Below are 13,533 nucleotides of genomic sequence, written 5' to 3'. Positions count from 1 at the left end.
CAATAAGGACAAGAACGAATACGCGACTGTTTTCGGCCCACTTCAGCATCACAACCATTCTTAGTGATAATCTATCAATTTCCTTTTCTTTAATAAAAGAAGACTGGCTAGGGTAGACAACTCACTTTTTTCCATCTTGCTTACCTGAGGGAATGACGAAGGTATAGCCCTGCTTGAGCTCAATGCGTTGACAATCTGATACCCGGTCACCCAGAAAGATGTCTCCCTGTTTCCCTGACAGCAGCCAATTCTCGTACAGCTCCAGGTTGTGGGCTGTAGGGGGGATGAGCCAGAAGACCTGTGAGTTAAAAAACTTCAGTCTGTTAACAGCCATTGACATGACCCAGTCGTCTCCCTCAACTGATAAAACAGGTACAAGTTAAGACCAACAGGTAGAAGAGAAGCAAGCAATCCTCCCAGCCTACAGAACTTGACCATTTGGGAAATTCTAGAGGCCTCAGGGAAGTAGACCTTTTCTGTCCTCCACTTGATCAAACAGCATTAGGTCTTCCCTGGGGTTTGATTGTACAACCCGGAACCTATACAGGACTCAGAGAGAAGGAGGGCATTAAGCTTGTCACCTAGGAGTCCCTTTATCGCCCCTAGCTGGCTGGCCTCAGTTAGTTAGGTATACAGTATCTTCAAAAGACAGGCCTGGGTTGCTTGATTCCAAGGTAGTAACCAAGATCAAAAGGACAAAACTCAGGACACCATTTAAATGGATTTAAAGTAAACACAGTAACTCTGGATTTAGAGACATAGCTGTTCTAATTCAGCCCTCACATTTCAAAAGCATCATCTATTTTCATTCCAGTTTTACTTTTCTCTCATAAATGCTTTTACTTCTTACAAGAAAAAAAGGGTAACAACAACAGTGTAATACTATAAACCTCTGATATTAATTCGACATTTCCATTCTCACACAGCATTCAGAAGCACCCTCAGAAGCTGGAATATAAGGCTTTATGAATGAGGATAATCTTTTGAAATCTATTTATATCCCCTGACAGGACTTAAAGGCTTCCTCTGGCTACATTTCAGACCAATCAATGCCTCTATATAGGGGAAAGTGGTCTGGATCCCAATTTGCTGATTTCATTGTCAATCTGCTGCACTTTGTGTTCCCTTCTACTATTTACTATACTTCCATGCAGGGAAGTTATCTTTTCCTCTTAAAACCACTTCCTTGCCTTCATCTGGAGAATTCTGCTTTGGGAATATAGAAACAGGACTGTTAAAGTTTACTAAGTACTGGTGCCAATATCAGTAAAAGGAAAATGGGCTAGATGGATACCAATTTCTACTGAATTCTAGCTAAGAAAGTCAACTTAATCCATGATTCTCTCCAGATACGTGTGTGTATCTCCTAATAGACTAGTTTTCAGGGTATATGAAGCATGCATGAACTGAGGCTAAGTCATATAACCGGCTTCAGATTCCAATCCCCATCACAACTGTGACCATACCTTTCCCCCTTGATGGATGTGATACCAAACAGAGGTACCACCGAAGTCCACGTGGAAGTCAGTATAGCAGCCTCGAACACTCATCAGACAGTACCTGACCCCAAAAAAGTAGCAGCGTTAGTGCACTGATGAGAAAAAGGAGACTTTTCCCACCACAATGCCACACTCTCCCCTGTGTACTCCGCTCCATCTTCTACCTGATATAAACTCCCAGTTAGTGAGAGGAATGCAATCTCAAGTCATCACAGTATCAGAAGAAAAGTGTGTCTTCCTTTATGTTACCACGGCTATGGGGCTCTTACATACACGCTTCCTCTGGAACTAAACTTGACTCTCTTGGGACATGAAGCGAGGCTGCTAAGGGAGGACCCATTCCTTGCTGTCACTCTGGTCTCCCACAGCACACTGAGGAAAATGCAGGGTAAGCCACTTACTTCTGCACTTTAGGATACTGCATCTCCAAGATGGCATTTGTTGATTCAGTCTGACTTTCTTTCAAATGCCTTGGCCACATATTGTCTACCCAGTCAATGAAATCCACCTTTAAAAGGAGGAAGAACATTTAGGTTGGGATTAAAGAGAATGCTAAAGTCAAGAAAAACAGAAATTCTCAAAACACATACTGAAAGACTACAATTTAACTTCCAGCAAGCAAACAATCTGTTGGTAAATTTAGTCAACAGGCAAACATTCTAGATATAATTATTAAGTGAAAATAAAGACTAATGGTTCCACGAGCATGATCACAAAGATAACACTAATCAAAACAAAGTCATTTAAGAAAAGTCATTAAAATGACGCAGTAGTGCCCAACAAAACCCCCTCTGTGTGGCAGACTGGCATAACCAGCTATATCGGCGGGGGTGGGGGTTTCGGGGTGGAGATAAAAGGCACTGTCTGGAAGATTCCTGTAAACTTATTGAAAGACAAACTGCTAGAGGAGCCAAGATACCAAACATTTAAGAAAAGGAAAGGAGAGGGGAGGAAAAAAGAATTCCATAGGGATTTGCAGCCTTACATGAGCAATGTGCTATAGAACCTACTGGGTTAGGAATCAGAAATTCCAGGTCTATCACGTTTTCTCAAGATCTTATGTGAGGGTCTGGAACTTATCTGTAAAATGAGGATAATTACCTCAAAGGAATATTGTAAGGATAACATGTAAAAACATGTTAAAATTTTTTGAAATAATGTTATCAAAGTTTAGGAATCTGCTTTTTTCCTTTGGCCACACCACACAGCATGGGGAACTTCCCCCACTAGGGACTGAACCCATGCCCTCTGCAATGGAAGCATGGAGTCTTAACCACTGTATCACCAGGGAAGTCCAGGAATCTGTTTTAAATAATATGTGTTGAAAGAAATGAGAAATGAAAACAGTATGAACTTAAACACTTTACACTGAATCATAACATGTCCTATATCTTCAAATGTCTGCACCCAACCACTGAACTCTAACAAACAGTCTTAAGGAGCTGAGTCAAACAACCATGGACTCAGCAAAGCGCTGGTGCTGCAGGTATCTAACTTATGGCTATAAAAAAGATGTATCTGGTAAGCTCTATAACTTATGTTTGTATATATTTCATCATTTATTTCCTTACAACATGTATCTAGATAAATGCATACAATCTGTGTGTAATGATATAGGCAAATGTCTAGTGGACACTCAGATGTAAACTGTGAGTTTTTGGAAGGGGTCACTGATGACATGCAAGTTTAAATAAGCAAGATGAGGAACAACTATGAAGATTCACTTTCTGTCCCATTTCAAAGAATTTCCACTCAGGGATCCAACAGCTTTAACCAAGCATCCACTGGGCCTAGGAACACTGACTGAGCTCCAGGTTTCTTTCTTCTCATCAAACAAAACCTATCTTCTGCTCTCTTAGTGTAGTCGCCAGGATCTCCCATCTCCTGGAACTGTCCTTTGGAAAGCCTTTACCAGAATAAAGAATAACTGACTTGTTCAATATACTTAGTATAAGTTCTTATGTCTGGACAGGAAGAGGACAATTAGGAACACATGAGCATTTTTTTTGTCAAGTGTTCACTCAGAGATAGTTGAATCTTTCTGGCTAGAATTCTCACCTGCAGCAGTAAGTCACTCTCTGTCCTCTTTTTGTTTGATATTATTGGGTATCATCTGACTACCAAAAGAATACTGTAATAAGGTGTTCACACCTTTTTCTTAGGTTACTCTTTAGGCTCTGGATAAGCCTTTTGCTAAATGCTCACATCTGTTTGAGAACAAGTCTCCAGGATGGATAATCACCAGTTTCTACCTGTTCTGTACCAATACGAGGCCAAACTGGGACATAATCAAATCACACACTGCAAAAACAGCTCATGGCCTTCCATGAACTAATTTCCCCATCACCAAACTTGCACATTATATCTGCTACTTCTTCATCTACTTCTCAGTTACTGCTGGGATGACAGCAGAAGCCATCTCTCTCCTCTTGAGAGAATCTCACTTCATGCTACCACCCACAATGTCCAGATTACTCTCCCTGCACCTACTTTTGCACATACTATTCCTCTTGCCTGGGATTCTAGTCTTCCTTCTCTGCCTCATTTCTTCTTTCATGTCAAGACTGGGGATCTCTTTAAATCACACTGACAGACATTTTCCCTTGGTCTGTACATACCAATGAGTTAGTGATAATAATTAAACTATCTAGTAAGTTGAAGGTATGTATGTATATGTAAATGACATTATTGTAACCAATTAACCACATTTTAACTTTGAAATTCAGTCAAAGGGTATATATAATTAGGATAATTTAAATGGAGACAGGATAAAACACTGAGACTTTAAAATAATGTTTAAAATAATAGTACATTACAAATTCTGTTGTTCCAGATGGAATACTACACTCGACTCAAGTGAGTTTTGAGACAGGAATAAAAGTGGTCCAAAAATGACTAGGTATATTTTAAAAGTGAAACCAATCCCCCTCAAGGAAAGGATCTTATAGATAGCCACCTTTGTATAAGAGAGGGGTTAAATCAGTATCTACCTCAGGAAAGTTAAGCATCAAAAACTAACTTTCCCCCATGCTGGGTTGTCAATCTGTTACTACTAATCATCCAACAGAATCTACTCACCTGCCTCTAAATCATTTTTCTCCCAAGCATCTCTGCAAGTATAAACCTATAGGACAGAAATTTACTAGGCAAACTTCCTATTTACAGTTCTTATCAGAGTGAATTTTAAGACTCTTCTCCATTACATGTAAGTGACAAAGTTCCCAAATTATCAGAATGGCCTCTCCCTATAAAAAAAAATCAAAAGTGATGCTGGAAATGATGAACCCTCGAAAAATACAAGCTATTCTTTTTAAATTTTCTTGTTCATCTTCATCTTCATCCTGCTATGTTTAAGAACTTCTCCCAGTGTATAAACAACCCTCGTGGTGACAATGTGGAGACAATGATTAGACTAACCGTGGAGGGCCTCTGCACCATGTTCTCCAGCCTGGTGTGGCTAAACTCTAGGCTGATGACATTATAGAGTTTTTCTCGCTCCTCCTCTGGGGTCTCATAGTAGCGTGTCCACTGAGCCATGGTCATTTCAATGCCTTTCTGTGTGTTCACATCCATGACATCCACCATACGACGACTCCCTGTCATGAAAGATGCATTGATCATGTCTACTGAGCCACTGATATCCTTAAATATATTAAGGATATAAGATACAAATCAAAGTAAACAAACTATTCTTTTTCCTTTACAGTATTCAGCAATAGACAGGAGACAGCTGTCACTTGAAAGAGGTAATCAACAGAAAACCGAATCAGAAAGAATGAGAAAGACAATGATTAATACTAAAAACAATAATCACTCCCTATGGCATGTTTACTACATGGTCAGGTGTTGAATCTTTATTCAATATCTCAATATTAACAATTTTAAGTACTAAGTACCATTCATAGATGATAAATTTCATACATTCCATAAAAATTTACTTAATTATAAAACATCTTAATGGACACAAGATTCTCAACCAACTATAACAACCACAACAAAAGACAGAATGCCAAAGAGGCAGCATAAAATAGCAGGGGGAGGAAACAACAGCCTCAGAGTCAAAGAGACCTAAGTTTAAATCTCAGCTCTAATATTACTTAGGCAAGTTATTTAATTTCTCTAAACCTTAATATTTTCTTCTGTAACTGGAGAAAAATATTACCTTGTGGGCCAATGTAAGGATTTAGTCAATGAAGTAAAATGCTTGACATAAAACAGATGCTAATTAATTAAACGGCAGTAAAAATAAAAGAAAAAAACTGTTTTAACTAGACTGATTGGAGAAGGCTTTTAGAAAAAGAGAGGGAAGAGAAGACATTTGAGTTGGGCCTGGAGGACTAAAGAGAATTTCAATAAGATTCAACAGTGAGAATTCCAAGGAGAGGTAACAGCATAAGAGAAGATATGGAGAGGCAGTCCAGCTAAAAAGTTAAGAAAATAGTGGTCAAGGAGGGGAGAAAAGAAAAAGTTGCCATTGGAATATTAAGAGTACTATTCAATTTGTAAGAAACAAACACCTACTATATATACCTAGCCTTGGTGGATAGACCAAGGATAGTGTTAGGACCTGGTGCCCTGCTCTCAAGGAGTTTACGGTCTAGTTAGGTATAAGAGATAATAGGCAAGATGACAAGAATATGGTCACAACAAAGCAGATATGGCAGGATACACATAAAAAGATAACTGATAATGTAAGACAACAGACTGAACTTTCATTACGTGGAAGAAAAGGCGAATGCTAAATCAAAAATGCCTTGGGATACCACTTCACACCCACTACGATGGCCATAGTAAAAATAAAAGGAATATAAGAGCTGGCAAGGATGCAGAGAAATCAGACTGTGCTGGGTGGAGTATAACATGGCAGAGGTGCTACGGAAAACAGCTTAATGGTTCTTCCGTAAATTAAACCTAGAATAACCATATGACCCAGCAATTCTACTCCTAGGTATATATCCAAAAGAATCAAACACAAGTGTTCAAACAAAACTCACACATTAATGCTCTTAGCAGCTCTAATTACAATAGCAAAAAGGTGGAAATAACGCAAATGTCCACCAATAGATCAATCAATCAACAAAATGTGACATACCCATACAATGAATGGATTATTCAACCATAAAAAGGAAGTATGCTATATAGTATGCTACAATATAGATAAACCTCAAAAACATTATACAAGTGAAAGAAGTCATACACAAAAGGCTACATGTCTTATTTCATTTACATGAAATATCCACAATGGGCAAATCTACAGACAGCAGTAGATCAGTGGCCGCCAGGGCCTGAAGGACGGCAGGAGCAGGGAACGGCTGCCTAGCGGGCGCGGGGTTCCTGTTTGGGGAGACTTAAGAATTTCAGGAACTTGGTATTAGTGACGGCTGCAGATTGTGAATATACTTTTAATGTCACTGAGTTGAATACTTTAAAATTATTACAATGATAAATATTAAGTTATTTGTATTTAACCATAATTTTTTAAAAAAGTAAATGCTTTTCTTTAGGAATGCAGATCAAAGCAAACACCATTCTGCCAATGCTATCAGAGCACTTAAATAAAAGGATGGCAGTCAGTCATAGCAACAGCTAGCATTAACTGAGCACATTCTATGTGCCAGACACTGCTCTTCACATTTAAGTAACTTGCCCAATGTTACACATGTAGTAATTAGTGGAACTGGGATTTGAAACCTGTCAGTTATGAGTCCACACTTGAAAAACCAACATATCCCCTTACATAAAGTTTCCATGACAGAATGGCTTTCTTCTTTTGGGCACATGAACTGACACTGGAGATGTAACATTCTTTAGGTAGAAAAGAAGACTCAATCACCCAAAGTATATTTGTAATAATGGATTATGTAATCACCAATATGTTGTTCACTGAATTTTAACAATCATCAGTTATCCAAGAAAAAAACTATCCAGACTTCAAAAAATTTGGGCGCAAAGCAGAAAGCTAAAATTTCTGACAAGTCTTGCCAGTTTAAATATAATCACTGCCTTATTTAAATCACAACAAAGTTACCCATCCACAGGTCTATTTGGAAAATATAAGGTTAGGAAGGGCCCCAACCATTTTTAGCAGTAAACATACACAAGACATGACAAAGTGGTAGGAAGTGGGAAGAAATCCCACTAGTGAGTAAATAAGTCTCTACATTAGTATAGCTCAGAAATGTGGATACTGTAAGTCTATGACAGGATCTAGAAGTCTATATTTTTAACAGGTACCACATATGATTCTGATGCAAGTCATCTGTGGACTATAAACCCATGAGAATGCCTGACCAATAGAGAAAAGCTGTGGTGGCCCATTGACTTATGGATCCAAGGAATTACCTCCTGGAGGTCATTAGGAAAAAAAAGTCAAGTAACAGACCAATAAGTACTCTACTATTAGGTTTTCTGAAGCCCCTTGAGAACACTGCCTTGTGAAGAGTAACTACTAAACAGATTTACTGAGTATCTATTACACCCCAGAGACTGTGCTGAGTAATAGGAAATACACAGTGACAGGAAGAAAAGTGGAATCGAACACAGAAACGTGTAGGGGAGTGAAAAATACAGGGATTTAGAGAACCTTCCTCTACCTCGGACATTCACCTCTTGGATATAAACAGTTTTTCAACTGTCGAAAAAAAGCCCTCAAGTGGCCAAGAGATAGTACTGCAATACTTAATTTCAAAGGGAGAGCCTGCACTGAAGCTTCTGCATACAGGACAAGGCACAACAGAAGTTGTCCGGGGGAAAGCATCCAAAGCTCCTTTTTGTTTTGTTAGAACATTTCCAAAACATTTTAATCCACTCTACTGCCTTATCATGTATATGAGAGTAACCATCTCTGAATTCCTGAGGATCCTGGCATGTCTCAGTGCCACAATGAACACCAATGACGCGCAGAAAATTGACCCAAAGCCTTTCCTGGTGGTTCAGATGGTAAAAAATTTGCCTGCAATGTGGGAGACCAGGGTTGATCCCTGGTCTTCCTGGCAAGAGACCTTGGAGAAGGGAACAGCAACCCAGTCCAGTATTCTAGCCTGGAAAATCCCTGGAGCCTGGCAAGCTACAGTCCATGGGGTTGCAAAGAGTCAGACATGACTGAGTGACTTTCACTTAGTGACACCAGAAGTTTTCTTCTTTAATTACAGTGTTCTAATTTGCTTCCCCCCTCCTAAATTTTGAATATAATGAAATACAAATCTGATTAAAGACTCAATTTAACCAATCACTGAGGAGGAGATATTTTAATGTATTTACTTCTCAGTTTACAAAGTTTCAAATCTTAGCCATGTTGCCAAATGCAGAGCTGGTGAAAATGTCCTGGAAATTTCTCTATGGCTTTTAGGGAAGGACGAGAATCATAGATGAGGTTTCATTCTTGGCTCAGAGAAATACAATTCTACTTTTGAAATTTTACCCCGGAAGGCAGGCTCTTCATGGAGAGAAGGAAGGATGCACAGTGATAAAACTGGGACGTAGGAAAAGAGGCAGATGTTCAGATGCTGTATGTCTAACGAGAAGTACTCAATAAAGCAACTTCGGTAACTCCCTTCGAGAAAATTCTCAGTTGCTAAATAGTAGTATCTAATCAAGAAACTATTTCAAGTAGTATATACTTCAAATAGATATACAGTTCAATGCTCCTAAACCTTAAATCTCAGTAAGAGATTTAAGACTCAGCTGTAAATCTTAGATCTTTGCCTCAAAGACACTCAAAGGCCTCGAGTGTAACACTTACCCACACACATTTTGACATCATTCACAGTGAAGTCTGGATCTGGCATCCTATGAAACAAACACCAGTAAGTATAATGGGAAGCACAACTATTCTAGTCAGGGTGAGTTTTTTCTTAAAGAACTAAGAACTCCCTAGTCAAGCTCCATCAATCTTCAAATTGAGGATTAAAAAATATATTTTAAATATAAATGTTTATACATATATAAACAGATGAACATATATATGTAGGAAAGAAGAATATATGAGAAAAGGTTAATAGGGATTATTCAGGGTGGTAGATTTCAGGAGATTTAAATTTATTTTCTTTATAGTTCATCTATATTTTCTCATTTACCTATAATGACACACTTCAATTATCTATGCTTTGGATTATCAATACCGCACTGTCTACAGCCCTGGGTGTAATGTGACCACTTTATAGCCAAACCCAATCAGTGAACACTTACTTTATTCCAAGTCCATCGGAATTCTTGAAAATCAGAGGATCTCTTAAACCACCCCGCTGGATATACTCTACATTAAAATCTGTCACCATAAGAAAACAATTGTTAGAAAGGCCAAGAGGTTTAGCTGGAAAAAGATAAAACACGTAACACGATAAGAGATGGTGTTTGCTATATCTGAGTATACAGTTTTGCTGTCAGGTAATACATGCTTGTTATTAAGAAGCATCTCTTACGGTACAGGGAGAGCAACTGAGAAGCAGGACTCAAGGGGTTTGCTAAATCTCTATTTCCACAATAATTCAGAATTTAACCAACAGGGGACAGTACTATTGAATCACCTCATAAATCCCAAGCAGAAATCACATCCTGTGCCTGAACAGCCTAACATGTAACTCTGCCCACTGCAATACAAACCATGACATCCCTGCCGAAGAACAAAGCTGCATGGCACACAGGGACCTCAGTTATGGTGGCGCAGGCACATGCGTAAAAGGATTGCTATTGAACTATTCTTAACTAAACCCAAACCAAGGGATGAGAGACGAAGCAGAGGCCTTTAGGGAAAAAATCCCAACATTCCTGTCCTAATAAACGCATGCTTCTTCCAATACAGCAGAGAATGACTCATGGGGTAGGACTAGGGGGCCGGGGGAGGCTGGTGCATGAGTGGCATTGTGTAATAAGCGAAAGTAAAGATAAACAGCATTACAGCATTAACAGGGAGTATTCTGGCTGCAGACATGCTGAGCCCACAGCTCCCAGAGTCTACAACCTCCATCAGGTGGCTGCAGGTCTGAATTCAAATGATACTGACCTTTTCCTTCCATAAAAGTAACAAAATTTGCATTATATTTGTTGGTGTGGAGCTTCTCTTCCAAGTCAAATGTTCTTTTCCCTTCAATTTCATCATCTGAAATGCCATCATCCTCATAGCGTCGTCGCATGGTACCACGCTGGGAAGAGAGGGACAGAAGGATGAAATCATACACCTTTTCAAGATTTTCAGTTGCTACATTAAGCATCCATTTGTCTTGCTTTGTAGATCTTTTTCTCAAATGAAGGTCAGCTAATATTCTCACAATGTACAAAATTTAAAATGAGTCACTAGGTTCCCCACTTGTAAATTTTACACTGCTAACTCTTTGATATAAATTTATACAGATACAAATTTATACAGATATAAATTTTCAACAAAAATATGACCAAATAGGGTCTACTAAACATTTTTTTTCCTGGCTGCACCACACAGCATATGGGATCTTAGTTCTGTGACTAGGGATTGAACCCACACCCCGTGCATTGGGAGCACAAAGTTTTAACCACTAAACCACCAGGAAAAGTCCTACAAAACATTTTATTCATCTACCATCGTTTATCAGAGGGTGGACAAACTGTCTTTATAGACATTACAGACCAGGATACAAAACATAATTTTTTTATGGGAAAGGCTACTTCTGGATTAGCTTTCTGAAACAACCTTTGAGAATAGACTAAAACATTTTCATTAATGAAGCAAAACCTCTTTTACAGCAGTTAACCTAAACATCAGTTAACCTAAACAACAGCATTCCAAAGAGCAGACCATAAATACTTAGCATTAAAGATAATGCCTTCCAAAGAAAAATACACAAATGGTCAACAAGCACATAAAAAGTGCTTGGGATCATTGGTCATTAGAGAAAATACAAATTAATACCATAACAATATACCACTTTACACCCACCAGGATGACTATTACCAAAAAGGCAGACAATAAGTGTTGAAGAGAATATGGAGAAACTAGAACCCTTAGAGAATGTTTATGGGAATGTAAAATGTTGCAACCATTCTGGAAAAGTTTGACAGTTCCTCAAAATGTTAAACAGTAAATTATGATTCAGCAATTCTCCTCCTAAGTGTATATCCAAAAGAATTAAAAACATATCTGAAATGCAGATGCTCACAGCAGAACATTATTTGTAACAGCCAAATGGCAGAAACAACCCAAATATTAGTTGATGAATGGATTAAAAAAATGTGGTATATTTTGTTACAATGGAATATTATTTGTCTATAAAAAAAAGAGCAAAGTGCCATTATGTGCTACACATGGAAGAATCTTGAAAACAACGTAGTAGGTGAAAGATGCCAAACACAACAGACCATGTATTACATAATTTCATTTTTTATTTTAATTTTTTGCTGTACAAACGACCTTTACTGTGTACAACGGGAAGTGGAAGAGGCGGAGATACAACAGCTCTGGCTCCTGGGGCAGCCCCACAGACTCAGTCACTACCCTCAAAAAACCAGTTTCATTTTCATGATATGTCCAGAATAGTCAAATCCACAGAGATAGAAAGTAGATTAATGGATGCTAGGGTCTGGGGAGATGGAGGGATAGAAAGTAACTTAACAATGTGGGTTTCTTTGGGGAGCAATTAAAAATGTTCTAGAACTAAACAGTGGTGACATCTGCACAACCTTGAATATACTAAAAACCACTGAGTTGTATGTACACTTTAAACAGGTGAGATTTATGGTATGTGAATTATCTTGGTAAGCTGGCTGTTTTAATATTTTCTTAAGATAACACGTTGCTTATGCTGCAAATTTACCTTTTGGTATAGTTTACTTTAGCCAGTACTAGAACTTGCTGAAATTTCTGTAACGCACACACACACCGGACAACCTGCGTGGGAGGCAACGGTAAAGGAGCCCAGCTCCAGGCTGTGCTGTGCTTAGTCGCTCCACTGTGTCTAACTCTCTGAGACCCCACGGACTGCAGTCCACCAGGCTCCTCTGTCTAGGGGGCTTCTCCAAGCAAGAACATTGGAGTCGGTGGCCATGCCCTCCTCGAGGGGATCTTCCAACCCAGGTCTCCCACAGTGCAGGCAGATTCTTAACCACCTGAGCCACCAGGGAAGCCCTGTTAAGATAAAACCCCAGGGTTCAAGATTTTGGGAAAAGATGTATGTGTCATGGGAGAAAATCAGAAGCCGAATCTCAGACGGCATACTAGCAAAGGAAGGATTTCCAGAGAGACATTCCATGGCTTCCTTCCAATCTAACTTGAGCCGCAAGCACAGCTAAAGGTAAGAGCTATGGTCCCACCAGAAGAAGCACAGCAGGAAGGGAAAGAACAAACACACTCCGCTGCTTATACAAAGGCCTGCCTAGCCCAGACCCTACCATCACCTGGTTACACCCAAGTGGAGCTCCTCAGTTTACCTTTCCCATATCCCTCTGAGTATTAAAATAGTTTAAATGGAGAAAAAATATCTACCACCTCACTCAGAACACCCCTCTCCTTATCAACACAAATAGAAGGAAACAGGGAGCACGGCAAGCCTTGGGTTCAGGAAAAAAAACTGGGAATGGAAAGAGGCTGGTTTGGTCCTTAGTTTCCTGGTGAGGTTCCCTGCGGCCTCTGTCCACTGCCACTGCCGGGGTCGCCCCCATTCCCCTGCCTGCCGCAGTGCTCCTCAACTGAGGTTCCAACGGGCTGGGCAGGTCCAGGTGGGAAGGAATATGGACTCGGGGACTGAGGTGCCAAAGGCCCCCACCCCCAGGATGTGCTAAGAACCCCCAAACCTGGAATTTAAAGTTCAGATACTGATGATCTAGAATGGATTACACAGCACTGGAATTTATATAAACACGTTAAGAAAATGAGACACTGGAGAAAAGTCTCTTAGGGAATGGGACCAGGGAAAGAGCAGAAATAAGAAATTAAAGTAAATAAAACTGACGGTTACACACCAGAGGAGAGCGAGATTCAATTTACCAGTTTTAGGTAGAAACACTGATGAATACCTGTTATCTCTTCCAAGTTTGGCAAAAAAAAAACCCTTATAACACTCTTACC

At 39.4% G+C, this 13,533-nt stretch overlaps 1 protein-coding gene across 9 annotated transcripts in view; it reads right to left on the bottom strand.

Annotated features, from left to right (window-relative positions):
• KDM2A (lysine demethylase 2A) overlaps positions 1-13,533 on the bottom strand; it is an 89,253-nt gene that overhangs the window by 30,579 nt on the left and 45,141 nt on the right. For all 9 annotated transcript variants that reach the window (XM_065937869.1, XM_065937871.1, XM_065937874.1 and 6 more), the window contains 7 exons: positions 10,501-10,639; positions 9,687-9,765; positions 9,241-9,287; positions 4,917-5,095; positions 1,901-2,007; positions 1,467-1,560; positions 145-298 (listed from right to left, as the gene is read on the bottom strand). In XM_065937869.1, the coding sequence (XP_065793941.1) occupies positions 145-298; positions 1,467-1,560; positions 1,901-2,007; positions 4,917-5,095; positions 9,241-9,287; positions 9,687-9,765; positions 10,501-10,639 (799 nt within the window). The remainder of the gene's footprint in view (positions 1-144; positions 299-1,466; positions 1,561-1,900; positions 2,008-4,916; positions 5,096-9,240; positions 9,288-9,686; positions 9,766-10,500; positions 10,640-13,533) is intronic.

The sequence above is a fragment of the Muntiacus reevesi genome, chromosome 5 (assembly GCF_963930625.1).
Source record: "Muntiacus reevesi chromosome 5, mMunRee1.1, whole genome shotgun sequence".
NCBI lineage: Eukaryota > Metazoa > Chordata > Mammalia > Artiodactyla > Cervidae > Muntiacus > Muntiacus reevesi.
Note: the sequence above shows the minus strand (reverse complement) of the source record. Positions and strands in the feature narration are given on the sequence as shown.